At 41.7% G+C, this 19,045-nt stretch overlaps 1 protein-coding gene across 1 annotated transcript in view; it reads right to left on the minus strand.

Annotated features, from left to right (window-relative positions):
• Window positions 1-777: 777 nt before the first annotated feature.
• The window catches only part of mapk8ip1b (mitogen-activated protein kinase 8 interacting protein 1b), a 42,650-nt gene continuing 24,382 nt past the window's right edge, over window positions 778-19,045 (minus strand). Inside the window, exons 4-12 of the mRNA XM_030048500.1 lie at window positions 15,116-15,197; window positions 11,793-12,956; window positions 7,790-7,865; window positions 5,330-5,502; window positions 4,299-4,402; window positions 3,858-3,974; window positions 3,433-3,503; window positions 2,068-2,166; window positions 778-1,954 (exon numbers count right to left, since the gene is read on the minus strand). Of these exons, the coding sequence (XP_029904360.1) occupies window positions 1,882-1,954; window positions 2,068-2,166; window positions 3,433-3,503; window positions 3,858-3,974; window positions 4,299-4,402; window positions 5,330-5,502; window positions 7,790-7,865; window positions 11,793-12,956; window positions 15,116-15,197 (1,959 nt within the window). The 3' untranslated portion in view covers window positions 778-1,881. The remainder of the gene's footprint in view (window positions 1,955-2,067; window positions 2,167-3,432; window positions 3,504-3,857; window positions 3,975-4,298; window positions 4,403-5,329; window positions 5,503-7,789; window positions 7,866-11,792; window positions 12,957-15,115; window positions 15,198-19,045) is intronic.

A 19,045-nucleotide genomic window follows, 5' to 3' on the forward strand; every position in this document is an offset into this window, starting at 1 on the left:
AAAAAAAATCCACCCTCAGATACTCTTACATTGTTATTACCTTTTTTGGTGTACCCATTTTCCATCAACCTGCCTTTTCTATTGCTATGCCTGTGATTTCACACATTTCCCAGAGTGATTCATCAATCCCCAGAAAAGGGGGTTATCATCCTGCATTCCATTCAGAGTAGGAGGTTGGAAATTACACCTTCCTGCAAGGAAAAATGCAGTGAAACTGCCCTTCATGTCAGTATGGTGAGTTGGAAGTTTGGACAAGATCTCTGAATGCCAGATTTTCTGAGATTAATTTGCAGAGGTCGGATATCTCAGCTGGGGACTTTGAATGGAACAGGGTACATGTAGGAAAAGAAGTTTCAGTTGTATTTTATATTGAATGTTGGTTCAAAATGGGGGTTCAAGAAAGAATCCCTTTGATTATGATGACCCAAAGAAACTGATGTTTACTATTGATATTTTTGATTGTTCAGACATTTTCTTCTCAGTAGAAATATCTTGACGTGACATCACTTTGTCTATGCATGGACACTTATTAAACCAATTAAACTGTTTGTGATTGCGATTTACAATGACATATTGTACATGCATGCAGCCTCCTCCATCTTACGGAGCCTTGGCCATTGCCTTCTTTATGATTTGATGGATTGGACATCAGTGAGCACTCACAGCCCTGGTACCTTTTTATCTGTAAAGCGATACTGGGTAAACATCCAGCTTACCTCTGTACCCCCCTCTGTCTCAGCTCTGATGGTTACCAGCTATGCTCCTCTAGGTGGTTGCTTTTTTTTTAATGTACCCTGGGTTTTGACGTACCAGGGAAAAACTGCATTTACCTACTATACACCTTGGTCATGGATTAATTTGCAAAAAGATCTAAAATTGGAAACACTTATATCCACTGAGGAATTTAAGGGCATCATAAAGCATGTGGTGATGGAGGCATGTAGCTGTTTTTCTTGAGATGCCACTGGGTTTGAATAGTTGTCTTTCTTGTGTAGTGAATTTTTGTATATAATGTTGCATAAGCTAGATTTTGTGATTTTGTATGGCTGCTACCTTGGGAAGAAATTTGTAATCTCAATGGGACTTCCTGGCACAATAAAGGTAAAATAAAATAAGCAAGAATAAACAATGAAAATTTACCAAAAAACAAAATAATCTTCCAAATGGCCAATAGCTTAACAGTGTTCAAGTGTTTAAGGGTGGATTTTTTTCTTTGAGAACAAAGGCGGACGCTGCCAGTGAACCCGGTGGACATTGCCATAATTTTGAGGTGTGCTAAAGGGACACAAGACACTGTATCTACACTGAGTTTTGTAGTTAGTTTACATTTCAGTGTGAGGGCTTTATTCATTTTTTTTTTTTTTAATATACAGCTCCCTCACCTATGTGCTGAAAAAATTCACAGCAAACTCATCATGTGTTAATTGATCCAACCCTCGGATGACTGTCACTTCTGAAACAGCACCTTGATTTAGCAGACGAGAACAAGGCAGTGCAATCCACAACGACTCCTGGGATTCCAGCATCGCAGCCACTAAGACTAAGCTACAGGCTAACAAACACTCTCAAAGGCCGTGGTGATATGACGGTTGTGCTTTCCATGGACAGCCTGAGATCACCACCTCATCACTGGCTCTGTTTTGCATATTATTTCCTCATGACACTACGTGGTGTCAGCTCTGATTCTTTTGGCTCATTTTCTTTCCTTCCTGCAGTTTCGACCAGAGAATTCTGATGCTGTATCCATCTTCTTCTTCTGATTTTGTCGGATGTATTAATTTAATTTTTTTTTCTTTCTTTTTGAGATATGTTGGTCCTTCATGCAACATTATGTTATGATACAGTGTACTGTACAGGGCTGTGTTGGAAGGCAGGGCAGCGCTATTCCAGGTAGATATCCTCTGTCGGGCATGAAAACTCCACAAACTCTTTATAGTACAACTGGAAGGCTTTCCTGCAAGGAGATGGAAAGATATATTTAAATCATTTCTACACTATTACTTGTTCTGAAAAGAAATGGCAAAGCGATGGGTAGGGAATGTACTAGATGCCTGAAGTTTAACTCACCCTACTGACTCTGCCAGAGGTTTGGTTGAGTTTTCAGAGACAAACACATGGCAGGCAAATCTCTGGTCTGCTGGGTGCTTCGTAATAAAGCCAAAATACCTGCAAGGAAGCCAAGTGAGACAAATAAGACACCCAAAAAGGACGGTCAATGAGTCTGATAATTATGTTTTTTTTTTTTTTTAGAATGACTTTTATTAAAGTTTAATTCTGACTAGCCTGGACGCATTTTGAACTCTGTTATTTCTGAATCCTGGACTGCTATTTCACATTTGATTCAATTCAAAGTATAGCACAAATTCAGTATAATTTTGTTGATTTCTGATCAAGTTAATTAGTGTCATCTTGTGCCAAAAACATGTCACTGCTTGGTTACTGCAGAGGAATACTAAGCTAAGATTTTTCTCATTTTTATGTTTCATTTAGTTGGAAATCACATTTTTTCATGGCTGGTTAGAGGATGAAGGTAAATGTTATGATTGCCTAAATGTTATGATATGGCTATAGCCCTCATTAACTTTTTATGATGGCAGCTTGTACATTATTTTAGTTTGTAATAATAATAATAAAAAAAGTAAAGTAATGAGTGAATAAAGTAATTATTTCATGCCGAATTACAAATATTTGAAGCAGTCATGTAATAATCAGGAAAATGTGCAGTGACCCAGTCATTATCCCCAAATAAACACTGGCAGGGAGAATAAATACAGTTCTTAGAGAGCTTTGTTGTAGACTAGTTGAACAGTTTTAATTCTTTTGTCACTGATCTGTTGCTTCAATTATTTAGAGGGTGACCAGCTCTGCTGCCAGTGCTTCTTGTATTTCTATGTATTCTTGGTTAATTAAAACTGCCCTCCCGTGCATGCATGCATGTGATTTGGCACATATTTATTTTCCTTCCCAGGCCAAAGGAACATTCAGAATTTGTAAAAATAAACTGCAGACATTTCTATGCTGTCTCAATAAAGGATGCAAAACTGAAAAACTGAATTTTTGACACAAGTTATGTATTGACATCTGCCTTAGAAATAAAATACATTTACTTACTTAAAATTACATATAATTACTTGAGCTTTCTTACCTATATAAGTCAATTACATCTGCAAAATGCTGAAATGATTTTGAAGCTACATACTCTGGCTGGCCCCATTCATATCTGCTTGCATTATTAAGTTTAAATTGGAGCTTCTTCAAAACTCAGCAGCATAACATGGGAATAAATCAGTAAGTTGGCATGTAACCTCACTGAAGCTTTCAGGTACAGATATGCAGCTTAAAAATGATCCTGTGTGCAACACAAATAAACAACAAAAAAACAAAAACATTCCTTGCTGGAGGTAGAGCTCATTGCTCTCTGTATTTACTCACTTGCTGTTTTTCGGGTGATAGCCGCAGAAGGAGACGTTCTTTAGCTGAAAAAAGTGACTGCACTCATTACTCTGTGAACAGAGATGGACAAACACAGGGGGAACAGAGACAGAGAGGGACAGAGTAAATGTATGATATTAAAGTTAAGCAGCAATTTATCCTTGTCAAAATGATCTCAAACAAACACTTATAAATGCCTGTCTATACATCAGAATGTTACGTAGTTGTAAAGCTGCTTTAATTTGTTTAATTTGTAAGACAACACAGGTTTGGTGTCCTCTTTTTGCAGTACCTCTAAATGGCCACACAGGGGCAACATGTCTTTACAATACAGCAGGTTCTGATGTGAGGATGACATGTTTTATTAATAACAACATCCTCTGAATTTGCAACAGAGGAGGACACAGAGCATAAGACAGTCTTACCCTGTCACAGGCATAGTAGTCATCCTGAACCAGGAGCTTGATGCCTTTCACACTGATTTCCAGGATACAAGACGACGGCGGGTTGTACTGAACTGTCATCCTTCTGTTGGTGGCAATCTGGCGGCCAGGAAAATAACAGACAGAGAAGTCTCATCAAATTTAAAAGTCTAAAAAGCACAGAGGGAGATGGTTAGATCAAGTGAAACACAGCAACTGTGTTTCCTTTGTGTTATTTTTACATCCCACCACATCTGTGCTCCTGATTTATTTTTGTGTTAGGGGTGGTAGTTGGTAATGTGTTTGTGTCGCGTGTTTCACTTCATTGCCTCAGTAGTTACATTTGTTATGTTATGTTACATTTGTGTGAGCATGCACACACACACACACACACACACACACACACACACACACATGTGAGCACAGGAAATGTGGGCCCCATACCTTCTGCATAGCTGCACACAGAACATCATTCCCTTTGTGATAGGGCACTTGGACTGAGCCCAGGAACTTCATACGGTATCTATCCATCCATTCACTGTTCTTCACTGTAGAAAAAGACAAAAAATATAGAAATGGAGTAATTAATTCACTCAGACACCAAAAGCCAGGATGGATTTATAATAGCTAACTTGAAGGGGCAAGCTAAGTACAATTGTTAGTGTTTTGCAGCACAAAATGACATATATCTGAGGTTGATGGGGTTTTTAATCAATACCTACTGTATGTTTCAACAATTACTTGGTGGAGGTTTGCGGCTTCAAAAACCCACTTCCTTGCCTGTGCTCTGTTCTGGTACAAACTGGGCCCAATGGGGTGTTATGACACACTCCCCAGCCACCACCAACCCTTTCCACCTATTTGCATTTTCAACCGCTCAGTGATGGAGGACGGTGCCACAGACAACATTCAAAAACATTTTAGCTATGAAAGATAAAAAGACTCAATCCGACAAAACAAATGAAAGAATGATATTATTATTCAGGTATTTATGTCAGGTAAGACACTTTTGCTGGGTTTCTACTCTCATGATAAAGGTCATCAGTGGCAGTTAATGACCCTTTAGCTTTCCTAAGGAGTGGAGAAAGTTTTAAGCTAAACTACATAAGACCTAAGAACAAACCCAGAAATTTTAGCAACATGCATGTTTTGTTGTGACTCATCTATAGTCTCACTCAGCATTCCAATTGCCAAAAAAGGAGGAGGAGGATACGGCTATAGGTGGCAAATGGAAATCATTCCCTCTGCACCCTGATGAAGGCTCTTGGAGCTGCAATGTGATAGTCAGCAGCCAGGTTTTTTTTAACTGTACTTAGCCATGTAATAATAAAGGCTTTAAAATATTTTTTCAATGGAACAGCAAAGATGAACTTACCATTCTGTATTTTCCACTCAGCATCATTATGGTTGAATTCATGAACCTAAGAAATCTAAGAATTAATCTTTGTGGTAAATAAGCCTGTTTGTGTCAGTACCTTTATAGGTCTCGGTCTCTTTGGACACTTCTATGGCGTAGTAAGCAGGGAAGATGCCGCGGGCACCAGTGCGCATGTTGTAGCCCTCGTACCAGTAATCCTCTGCCTGGACCTCCACCAGCAGTGGGTCATCCACCTCCAGCTCCAGCTCATCGTCATGTCGGGGGACAAACCTGTCACGACCGCCGACACAAGCCTTTAAGATCTCATTATGGGGAGGATTCAAAGACCTACACACACTTTTTGTGAGCTTGGCCCATTTGTGACTTTACCCAATATGTGACAAGAAGATAATCACCAAAACCATCATACAAGGCAGATAACTCTGTCTGGTATGCATGCCCATGCTCTAGATTATATATTTATTTTAATGCCACATGTCTATTTGACTGGTAAACAAGACCAAAAAAGGCACTCTTTGGAACAACACTTTCAGTGACAAAGATCTCTCTGTGAGGCATTAGGTGTTTTTCTTGATACTCAAAGACACTTTAAAATAAAAAAAAGAGATAGAAATACACAAAATGAACACTGTTATGGAAAAATTAAAGCAGATAGTTAAAAAAAAGAATGTGTTCAGAAGTTATAGGTCAACACGTCATGCAATATACAGCAGGACTGACTTTACATTTAGGTCTGTATTCATACTTTGGATAATACTAGCTATCGGTAATTACATTATTCAACATACTGTATGCCAAAGCTTTAGGATGTGCACTGACCGAGGATCATCCAGTGACACAGACATGATCCTATTGTCACATATTGGGTAAAATGACCAATCAGCCTACAAAGTCCCCTACAAAGTGACCTACAAAGTGTCCCCTGTTCCTCAAGTTACATAAAGTTACACAGATACCTAAACACAATTTTTTTTTTTTAAATTAATAAATAGACAGTTCACAATAAATTGAGGAGACATCCTGACAGCAGTCTTGGGGAAAATTCTCCCATTACAGAATAGTGTCTAGTAGTGTCTCACTGTTTCAGTTTCATTGATATCTTTACAATTACTACTACTACTAATAATAAAAAAAAAATGTAGGCATTATTTTGTATGCCGACCTCTGAACACAAATATTACAACATCATAGGAAATCAATGCTATTAGGATTTCTTGATCAGTGGAAGATGGGATTAAGCGATCCTGATTTCTGAGGGCAGGAGAAAATGCACAACCACCTGTTTGGGATGTGCAACATGGAAATAATTTAAGACATAGTAAAATTAATTATTGCTTCAGGAGATGAAAATGATAAATAAAAACATAACTTTTGAAATAAGTAAAAGGTAACATGACTGCTGCCAGGTAAAAACCAGACCTCTTATGTCAACATTTCAGGAACCAAAAAAACAACTTTGTTTTTAGCTTGACCATCATTTTTCTTGTAGTTCATCCAGTGGATTTGAAAAGGCCAAGGGTCAGAGAATTTTCTCAACCCACAAAAGCAAAACGTAATCCTTCAATGGACGGTAAAATATTTAAATTGGTAAATGTAAGATCACCCAACAATTTCACCCAACAAAGACAATTTTTATCGCACAGCGGGCTTAACGCTGGCGGACAGACCATGGAAATGTACATCTGAGAGTCAGTTCATACAGACAAATTGAAACGCCCACACATTTCCATCTGTGCCTAGAACTGTATGTACATTATAAGAATATGCATTAATATACATAAAGACCCCTATTGAACCGTATGAGATCTCCTGCTTTCGGCGCTGTATGGGCGTCTTTCTTCCTGGTCACTGAAACATCCTGCCACGCCACTTGATCTGACACAGAGTGAAAGATGTTGCCGGCGTTCACATGGCTGCGTTGCTATTTTTTTCTGCCTCTTGCAACCCCCCACCATCTCCCGTGCCTCCACTCTCGCTCCACGCTTTTATCAGCCTGAGGTCTTGTGTAGCAGCTGCAGCTTTACAGTGCCAACTGGAGTGTGACTGTTACTGGGGCAACACGCGGAAGTCGAGCGTTTTCTGCCCCAACAACTGAACCCCTGACAATACTCTTATCTCAACATACGATTTGATATGCGATATGTGTTCACGATTTCATACAACAACGACATAATACCTAAAAGTTCGATAACATCAAAGTGTGACTGTGCAAAATGAGCGTAGGAGTTTATGTGTGGGAGTTTATTTCTCAGCTGCAAATCATTTTTGCCACAAATCTGGCTTGCTGGAATGTGAAATTGCAAATATTACACCTTGTGAAACTGATAGACGAACAGAGTCATTTGTGATGATTACAGCAGAATAAAATGTAGCTTAATATCCCAGTCAGTTTTGTGTCCCTTGTTTTGCAATGTCACAATTTTGTAATGAAATATATTGAATTTCAGAGTATTGTCCCAGCAAAATCAACTGTGTCATCACGAGAACGCAAAACCAGTGTTGGAGGTCAGTGGGTTCAGATGATGATGATGATGATGATTGTGCACTTCTTCCTCACCTGTATACCGCTCTGTGACTCTGGTCCCGCTCCTCTCCGTTTATGACACAGGAGAACAAGCCGAATGACTCAGCGCCTGGGCAAGCAGAGGGAAAGAAGAGCAAAGAAAGAGGATAAGAAAAGAAAGTAAATAAAAGACGGCATTAAAGTGTCTGCTCAAACACCGTCTGGCTGCGTGCCACCGTAGGATACTGGGAGGAAATATTTCCTAATGGCTCGAAACACAACAAAACCCATCACTGAGAAATGTAAAACCTAATGAGGCCACATTATCTATTCTTTAATGCATGGATTATGCCCTATTAATCACACTTTAACAAGGCATATAACAGATGAGCATTATGTATGTGTACCTATATTCCCCTGAAACACCCCAACCCCCCCAGGACTGCACTAGTCAGATAAATAGCTGTGGTGTTTTCTAATGACTCTGTTTGTGTTGCTTCACAGAGCACAGATTACTGCACCGCAAAGACATGGACCACATCCAAGAGGACAGCCAGGCCTATTAGAGGAAACAACATAGCATAGCATTACAGGCAAATCTCTCGCTCTCTTTCTCTCCTTCTTTCCCACCATTCCTCCCTCCTGCCCATTCATGCTGCCTTTCACACACACCGTGATGTGGGTGGATGTTTCTGCAGTACATCACAGGCTGACTGGTGATATATCCCAGGGGTTTCCCAAAGTGACTATCAGCCTGACTAAGGTTAATCCTGTGACTGACTGGAGTCAGGATCTTCTCGCTCTCCTCCCCCTCGCTTGTTTTATCTCCATTTACCCACAGAAGAGCTTCCTGTAGCCCACTGATCCCTGAAGCTATTACATAGCGAGAGTCATCATGTTAAAGCTTATTCTGGCCTGTGCAGTGCAGCATGCACATTGCTGTGTGTTAGGATTAACACATTTACATGCACCCAGCAGGGCAAACACTATCATATTTTGGTTGTGATCTTGTTCTTCCTTTTCCACTGTGCAACCTGCGGGATTTGCAATCTTACAAAGAGCATTTCTTTAAAAAATAAATGGTAACATAAATTGATTAATCAAAGCAAAATTATTGTTTTGCGATTGTTTTAAATTCAAAATGTTAAGCCCTGCTGTTAGACCGCTATTTTTTTACTGAGCTAAGTGCCCAGATTCAGAAAACCTGCTGTGATGTTTCCATCAAGCCAATAATTGGGTGGATTGAACTCTGCTGCACTTCATGATGCATTACAAATGCCATCCACTGTATGAGAGAGCACTTTTAAATGAACTCTCTCACCACTGTACGTGCTTATGAAATGACATTAAAAATGAGTAGGATGAAATATGTCTATGTAAATGTACATGTGTACATATGATGTACACATGTACATAAAATTACTATTGGCAAAGGCTCAAAATACATTTAAAATTCAGGTATTTTGTTTAGTTTTAGTTTAGACGCTTTTATCCACAACAGTGAGTGTCTAGGGTGGTGCACGGCTGCTGGTGGACTCTACATTAGTTGCTGTGAGGACTGAACCTCTGAATTTCCAGTGTTGAGACAGTCTGTCTAAAGATATCGGCCACAATGACGCCCCTTTATGAGTAAACCTGAGGGTTTAGTTGTACAGAGAAAAGCAGCTTCCTTACGCCACCATGATTTGTTGAGGCATTGTAAACTGGCTGCTATTATGCAACCAAAATGCACATAGCAGTGCATATTTAGGATATTGTGCTGAGGCACTTCAGGGAACAACAAGCTTTAGAAAATCACCCATTCCTTCATGCCGCTCACTGCTTTGCCACAGGTCATTGCTGCTCATTCCTACCAGTAACCCTTACTCTCTCTCTCTCTCTTTCTCTCTCTCTCTCTGTCTGCAGCGTTGTCTCCATGTAAACAAATTTCACAGATTCTCGACTGGGTGATTGATTCCTCTGGACAACTGAGAGGCAAAGACGATTAAGAAGAAAAAGCCAATGAACCAAAGACTGTTTTAGCATGGCGTTCGCAACCCGGCAAGCCAAGCTAATGTGTAGCTGGGTTTTTGCTATGAGCACAGTACTGAGAAAATGCTGCAGATTTTCAAGGCTTTCATTTACAAAACCTACAAGAAGGGCTGGGTAATGTAAATGAAATGGACATCCTGATAGCCGTAAGAAATCATTTCAATATTGATGTATAACAGCATCTGCGGACATGTAAAATCACATGCTTAACAATCAAATTAACGTTCACTGAATTTCATGTGGCCTAATTCTCAAATGACATTCAAATAAATTGGTTTCAAAACTCATTTGAGGAGAGACTGTAATATTTTGCCTTTTGTCTTTAATTTAGAAAACAGGATTTTGTATCATCAGATTGAGACTGGGTGTGCTTCCTTTCATAATGTAATTTTTGGTCCATTCAGAAAGCCAATAGCAGATTACAATTCAGAATAATAAAGCAGTGTCGTAAAGGAATATCAGTATTCAAAAACTACATTCCAGCTCCTCATGAACATGCATGTCCTGCTGAGTTCATGGTGGCTGCGCCTCACTGTGCAGCTGCTTTAAGCCGTTTCCACCACACCACCACTTCAACTTGGCAGCATTTGATGCTCTGTCATGTCGGAAGGGAATTACACGGGACAACAGCGTGCAGTAACGTTGTGCTTCATGCCTGGTTAGAGCACAAATCTGGGAACATTTCTAAGTCTGGTATTATCAAATGTATTCTGGTAATAGTATTTAAAATTATCTTGTATATTAGTGTTGGTGTAAGTGTGTTGAAGGTGCAGTATAAACATTTGCAGATGGTCGAGTGGAGTGGGGACGCTTTAGACTCAACTGACCCAAGATGTGGAAAAAACACACAATTTCATGGTCAGCACTGCTGGACTGACTCGCTGATGGATTACGTGCCTTTTTCATGTTTTGTCAGTCGTATCTAAAGGATCCGCACTGCAGTCGACCTTCGAACGCACTGCAACTTGAGAAAACATGCAAAACACACTTCAAACAACACATAGAGAAATGCTGCAAAATGAAGACAACAGAACAAAGGTAGAACAAAACGGAAATGTTTCTCGAAGACACTTCATAGGAAACACCAGGGAGCACTGATGGATTTTATTAAGACTTTCAAAAGAAAGGAAAAAGAAAGAATTAACATTAAGTTGTCCGTTGAAGTCATTAGAGCTGATGGGTATACCTAACATTAAAATGCAACATTTATACATCTACACTTGAACTTGAATGTTATATAAAAGTTTAAACAGAACTGAACTTAATTGTTTAGCTCACGTTAAGTGGATGTCGTCCCAAATGCATCTGGAGATTGATAAACTTCCCATTAGGCTGTCAGGCCTCCACAAATGAGTTTTAATATGCATAGGCATACAACAGAATCATTCATATCTCTATTTAAGATAGACTGGAATGAAAAAGGTATTGTCCTTGACAGAGACAGTTACAGTGATGCTCTTTCATATAATACATTTTTGGGGGGGAAATAGTATAAGTTCACTTTGAGAAAATAGAAAATAAATAATGATATCTGCCTCATGATTTGCTCATGTCAATTAGAAATATAAAAAAAATTCTAATGACACTCCTCATTTACCACGTCTTAAGATTTATCCAGTTGATTTACTGGATAAGAAACTGAATAACAAGCTTTCCTATAAATTCGAGGAAACGCTTTATAAATTCCATTTTGTTTCGTTTTCATTCTGTTGCGTCGTCTACATTTTGCAGCATTTCTGTATGTGCTTGAGTTTTCTGTTTGCAGTGTGTTTCTGTATTGTTGGGTGTTGCTGTCAATTGGATGCATATTTTGCCAGTTGCTGGTGTTGCGTTGAGTGTCTCTGTGTTTTGTCTTTTGCTTATGTTTTGTCTATTTGCAGTGCACTGGTCTATCTTGGGCTTTTTTTTGCAAGGAAAATCTGTCCGTCACATTTCAGTAAGTGACAAATACACACTTACAAACATACTGATACTATGCCTAAAATGCTGTTGTGTGGACACTGTGAAACTGAACAGTGCTACTTACTGGAGGAGCGAGAGCGGCCGTTCATGAAGACGTTGAGGAACTTCTTGGAGAAGTGCATGTCTGCCTCGGGGGTGGAGTCCTCAGAAAGACAGGCTGTGGCCTCTCTCCGCACTCCTCCCACTCGAGCCCCGTCCTCCTCTTCCTCCTCCTCCTCTTCCTCTTCGTACTCCTCACCGATAGCCGACTCGTAGGGGGAGGAGACACAGTTGTCGTAGACGGTGGCTGAGTCGCTGTCATCGCTGTAGCCTTGGTAACACTGCCGGAGACTGACCAGTTCTAGCTGGGCGTGTTCGTCCACTACCAGGGTGTACTTGACTGAGTCGTATGAAAGGCCACTGGCCTCTGAGCTCATAGAAGTCCGTAGCGGGATGGCTTTGCCTCCACCTGAATCGCCACCATCCTCCCCCCTCCCTCCCCTCTTCCTCATCCTTCCATCCATCATTACCCTGTCCACATCCTCGTCCTCCCCCCCATAGGTGTCATCAGTGGCGTCCACATACTCCACCCCTGCTCCGGCCCTTAGCACGGCCCCCGCCCCTGTTCCCGCCCCCCTCAGGCTGAGGTCCAAGGCAAGGGAGGAGGGGACTGAAGGGGCAGAGGGAGCCATGCTGGGCGGGGTGATGAGGGACTCCACGCAGGAAGCATAAGAAGGCGGGGGGACGTAGACCTCGTCCTCCTCATGGATGGAGGGGTTTGTCCGGTCTGGGAGTGGCTGGTAGGGGGGCGGACCCTCCGTGTCAGAGCTGATGGACATGCGGCCCTGCTCGGTCTGCTGGGACAAGAAAGGCTGGTCCTGCTCGCTGGATGGGTCAAGCGGATCGGCCGAGCGCTGCACGGGAGTCAAATAGATCTCCTCCGTGGGCTCTAGTCGAACATCCGTGTGGTAGCGGATCCTTTCTCGGTGGTGCCCACCTCCATCCACCTTCCCCACGGGGTGCAGAGGAGCTGGCGTATAGTTTTGGGGAGGTGGGGGTGCGGGAGGCTTCTCCTGGAGCTTGGAGCGCGTTCCGGCCGCCGTGGACGAGCCGTGCGTGTGTCCGGAGGTGTGGTTGTGCCTGCAGGGGGCGTCGGTGGACGTGCCGCGGTCTTTGGTCTGTGCGCCGCCGCCCTGCACCTTGTCCTCGTCGCTCAGGCAGCTGTGCTCGTGCGGAGGGGTGAGCTCGCCTGCAGGGGGAGCAGACGCACACAGCAGCACAGACACGGTGGCACAAACACACACAGACACAAATATGCACGTGCACACAAAGGCCAGACACACACAAAAGGAAAACACGTACATAGACGGACACAGCCGGACGCAGGCGTCCAGACACGACCAGCACACACACACAGAAACACACATGACGACGGACGTGGCGACGTATGCAGACATATGGCATACACAAAGAACAAAAACACGCAAGCAAAAACATGTACGGGAAGCACACTCAAAACATTGAAACGCACACACACACAGACAAATGGGGGGGAAGAGAAAAGAGAAATAGCAAAGTGGAAATGGTTAGGTAACACATGTCAGGATTAAGCTGCTAAATCCCCATTACTCATCAAATTCAGAGTGCAGCCAAGGAAATGTGATTGACATATTATGTCATAATCCATCGCCAGAAGTCCTTGCATTAAACATTTCTGAGCACGGTTTGGATATGGAAGCATCTTGCACCGGGCTGTAAGACCACAGTTCTGAATGAATGTCTTAACAGTGACGTTGTCATTTTTCCTGCAGCGTTATGGTCACCGAGAGACAAATTCAGGTCAGTCTGAGCTGAAACATGACACGTCTTTGTACCTGTGTGCGATCACACTTCAACACACTTTACAGCAGTTGAGCAAATAATTTCCTGAAAATCATGTCTGCTCCTTAATGAGAAGTAATGAATAAAGAGAAGAAATGTATCATTACGGTAAAGCTGCATTTTCTTTAACAATCAATCTTTTTTTATATATATTCAGAAAAAAACGGCCCCTGGGAAGTAGATAATCAGAATTTGTTTCAGTTTTTTCTGTTCAAATTCAGGAAGATTTTGCTGAATATCTGGCTGCTCCTTAAATCTGCAAACTATAGGGATTTACCTGGCCTGAGTTGTTTGCAGTTGTGAGGATCAAGTAAGTATGGATTCTCATTTGCATATTAGCTGTGCTAAGTTCAATGAGTCTGCAAGTTACTTCACACTCAATCTTTAATTCAGTTGTTCAGTTTTTCACTGAAATGAATGTGAAAATGACATTAACAAACTCTTGTCTTAGCTTAGAGCAGGCCTGTAAAAGTCCACTTTGGAGGCCTTGAATTTAGGTTATTATATTCAAGTCTTCTCAAAGTTTTAAGGCTTTCTCAGGATCTGCAGACAACCCGAATTTGCCTGCAACTGTTTTCTTTTTTCCACTTTGATATAAACAGAAAGGAAAAAAATGCCTGTATACAGTAAAAACTCTGAACATTCTCTCTACCAGTTGCACTTTCAATTTGAATTTTACCACTAATATTATAGTTACCAGTGAAAATAAACAAACACACTAGCAGACAAATAAATGAATAAATAAATCAATTTGTTCCTGTAGAAATGACCTGCCTCTGATGTTGATTTATCCAAAAACTACATCCTATCCCCTAAATACTTTTCTGTCTTTCAGGTGACATAAAAGTGGGCATTAAAGTTTTTCTTTCCTAATACTTTGATGTTATGGTGCACCAACACTATCTGGCATCCCTGATCATTCATGCCCAGGTGAGGCCACGGGGTTTATCCTGAATTCTGAAGGAAGGACAGAATGACTAACATAAAATGTAATTCAACAAGTGGTGTTGCAAATTACCGCTTGCAGGACAATAATGAATAAAGAATTGCTACTGGAATGTTACCACTTTTTGGAGCAATGAGCCCGACACTGGTAAGTTGGCAGTGCGTCTGCCTTGTCTCGCCTCACGTGACGCTTTGAAAAGAGCTGCAGCAATGAGCTGTGACAGCTCCCAGCTAGCTAAGCCCCAGCTGGCTAACGCAGACACATGCATTGCCTTGGCTAGCTCTGTTTAGCTTAGCATAGCATAATCCAAGCCTTAGCACTGTCCCTGAGGATCAGACCCCGAGAAAAACACCGACTGTGGCCAGAAAAGTCTGCCAGACTCAATCCAACTCACAGACGCTCAGTTGTCACACGAATGGGAATGGAACGGTGTGAGGAGGAGTAACAGAGGCAACAGTTGGCTTTACACTTCCCACTTATCATCAGTGAAATGTGCACATTCAGCACGCCCATCCCTCCCAGTGCTGATGGTACGAGCCGGCGGCCTGCTGATGTGAAAAACTGATGGGAGGATAACTCACCTGTTTTCAGAGGGGAGGATGAGCGGGAAACCTTCTCCTGCCAACTGTATTTCTTCCCCAGGGAGTTGTTGTTTAATGTGTCCTGTCAAAATGCAGAAGGAAAAGAGAAGGAAAAGGAAGGAAGTGATGAGAAAAGAGTCGGGGAGATGCAACTACAGAGAGAGAGAGAGAGGGAGAGAGAGAGAGAGAGAGAGAGGGGCTTGATGAACGAGTTCTGGATACTGAAACTCAGTGTACACAATTTTTTTTCTCTCTCTCTCAGTCCTCTCTTGCTCTCTCTCTCTCTCTCTTTGTCTCTCTCTCTCTCTCTCTCTCGCACACACACACACACACACACACACACACACACACACACAAAACAAAGCTTTTACTCTGTTGAATGACCAGGGATTCTTTTGTCTGTGCTCCGTGGTGTGCATTTAAAGGGAACCAGACCTTTTCCCAAGCTACTGGCAACACACACACACACACACACACACACACACACACACATTAACACACACACACACACATCCTTAGACAGTAGGAGTTGTGGGGTGGTGGTGCGGGATGGGGGAGCACCAGTTTCCAAAAGACCATGATACTCCTCCAGGGCCCTCCCCTCGGCTCCATTTCACTCTTGGGTACAAAACTGTGAGCTTGTGTTTCTTCCTGGATGAATCCTTAAAAATCTTTTCAAATCCTCATTTATCCAGGGAAGGTCAACTCGGTGCCGTAGTCCTTTCGTACAATGCACTTGTCCTGGGGCAGGTCGGGGTTCAGTGCCTTGCTCAAGGGCACTTTGACAGTAGGAAGGGCAGACTGTTTCTTGTACAACTCTTGTTACATTTTTGGGCTCTAAGATGAATGCATACTGTGCAAGCACACACACACACACACACACACATAATCACAAGCACAATGACATTATAGACGTATAGTATATATGTATTTGTGCGTTAGTAACTACATGTGGTTTAGTTTTATTTGCATTTTAATAAAAACTGAATGACATGCATGAGCAGCTACACAGCACATTTATGGCCCCACAAGCTGATATAGAGTATGTTTTTTTTTTTTTTTTTTCATTTGACCCTATTCACATTTTATTTACTGAGCTGTCAAAAATGTACATGTAAATATAGCCACTGTCCCCTGTGAGGCAGTGCAGCTGATTCGTAAGAGCCTATATTCTATGACTGAGCAATTCTTTCCACTGCAATCTGGGAGAGATAAACTTGCCGACCAACACAAACCACTGCAGCGACCAGACCACAAGAACAAATTAAAGAAGAAGAAGAAGAAGAAGAAGAAGAAGAAGAAGAAGAAGAAGAAGAAGAAGAAGATGGACTGTTAAGTTTCTAGCAGTGGGAAGGATCTTACAAAACAATCTCAGTGCCACAAACCGTTTATTGCCAATGTATGATTTTTCAATAACACTGCCTTCTGAAAAGGACTGAAATGCCACTCAAAATCAAATCAAGGGGGGGACAAACGCTCCCAGAACAACAACAAAAAAAAAAGTTCCTACCCTGCATAGTGTGTGTGAAGAGCAGCAGAAAAACAGAGAAGTGAGAACGTGGAAGAGAGACAGAGAGAGAGAAAGAGAGGAGGATGTTAGCAGATGGGTGGAGAAGTGGAAACTCCTGCAGAGCTTGTGGCGATGATGCGTCGTCTAAAATAAGATCCACTCCTCCTCCTGCTTCTCCTCTGTCCACCCACCAACCCCCTTCGCTGACTCACTCCCATCCGTGCGCCAGGCACAGAGGGTCTGTCACCATGGCAACGCCAGCAGTCATGCAGCAGGTGGGAGATAATGGCATCACTTGTGAATTTTTTCCACGAAACATCGCTGTATGTGATCTAAGGAGGGAGGTTTTTTTTTTTTTTTTTGTACCTGTGACACGTCGGTGTGCTGGAAACATCATGTAGTGACGAGCTGTGATTCAAAAGATCTGTGTGTGAGTGAATGACCGTGTGTGCACGTATGTGTGAGTGTGTGTGTGTGTGTGTTACAGCAATGACTGAGAGAGCTAGAGCCCAGACTTAAGCATCTCTGACAGGATATGACCTTGTCGAGCAGACGTCTGAGCAGAGGCGTGTTGTCCATTAAGGGCACCGCCCCTCCTGCAATTCCAATTGTGAAATAAATATTCTAATCAAAAATCATTTTTGTTATTGTGTTTTGTGTGTGAGTATAAATTTAATTTGCTACTTTCACATAAATCGTTATTACAGAAATGTGCGCTGACTAATGCAGCACTGCCTACAATCTTTGTCTGTGTGCTTATGGGTGTACTTTTCCATGCCCAGTGGTGGTGTGTGTAACATGTCCTGCGTTATTAGGTGACCTCTGATTGGTTGACACTGCACACTGAAAATAACTAGGATTTCCATCCAGGGTGGCAAAATTTACACCAAATTTAGCAATGTTGCATGGAGAGAAATTTTCCACCCCTGATCAAGTTGATCATTAACGCCAGATGGCTGCAACTTTTCCCCTATTTTGCTAAGTTGCTAAGTCGCCCCAGAAAGATACTTTTTAAAACTTTTAGAAAACTGTTACGCCACATGGCTGCATCTGAGGCTAGCAAGGGTGTATGCAGGACACACACACACACACACACACACACACACACACACACACAAACAAATCCATACAAATCCCTCATGTAAATATCAAGGTTTTACAGCAAAATTGGCCTTTTTTTCTGTTTTTACCATCGCTGACCAAAACTGGCTCAACCCACACTAAAATCTTTTAATACTGTGGGTGGTGGATCCTCAATAAAAATCAAAAATAGCTACAAATTCAGGAGAGCACTCAAATAACGCTCTTTATTGTCACACAGACATTTTGGGCAAGCTGCCCTTCCTCTGTCTTTTTTTTTTTTTTTTGGCAGGCAAATACATCAAACACCGAGAGGTGACTGGTATTTATAATCAGGCGAGCCCAGCAGCTCCCACAGAATCATAACCTAACAAAACATAGCCATACCTAAATCTGTACAGAAGTACACACATATTTCTACACAAATGTTTTTATATACACAGACAAAAAAGGGACATCTGGCTCCAATATGTCCATGTCTGTTCTTATTCAAAACTGACAGACTTGGAAAGGTCAAAGATCTATTGCTAGAGATTGCACCGGAAGTACAGAGACAAAAGCAACAAGATGGAGGCATATATGTTGCCTAGAAACATATTGTGGATATGACAATGTTGATATTGCACATCATTCTTCCAGTTTTAGGATGGAAAAATGATCACCTCTCATCAGAGCATGACACCGAAAACAATTAAGGCAAGGGAAACTGCCACTTGGAATATTTGATAAAATATAAATGATAAACTGATATTCAGTAACCAAACAAACAAACAAACAAAAAAAAACCCTTCCTAATGATACAAAATACTCATATTCTGCCAAAACGTGATGCCCCTTTCTTACCAAATCCTTGATATTTGCTGCTGTAGCTCAAAGAGCTTTTGTGCCCCTGCAGTTACATGGACAGGCTGAGTATGCCACCCAGGTCAGATTAAGGATTAGCACAGGGCTCAGATTAAAGTCAGGGAATCTTCCTTTGTGGGATGTCTGCCCACCCCTCCTCACCATCCTGCCAGTCCCATTCAACCTTATGCAATGACAGCTTGGACTGTAGGGCTCCTGTATGCACATGACATTGGTTGATGTAGAGGAGGGCTTTGACTATTCAGACGTACAGTATGGAGAAATCAAAAAAACCTGCACACAGATATGACCTACAGGGAAGGCTTACTGATGCCAAAATTTACGATTTTACATACTTGTGGTTGTGCAAAGAGGTGCTGTGAATGAATATGTTGCATGAAGGGCGCACACTACTTGTACATTTTCTATTCCATGGTATGGGCAGTCACAGTCCCATTCAATTCAATTCAATTCAATTCAATGGCTTTGTTGGCGTT

This window comes from Myripristis murdjan, chromosome 3 (assembly GCF_902150065.1).
Source record: "Myripristis murdjan chromosome 3, fMyrMur1.1, whole genome shotgun sequence".
Classification (NCBI taxonomy): domain Eukaryota; kingdom Metazoa; phylum Chordata; class Actinopteri; order Holocentriformes; family Holocentridae; genus Myripristis; species Myripristis murdjan.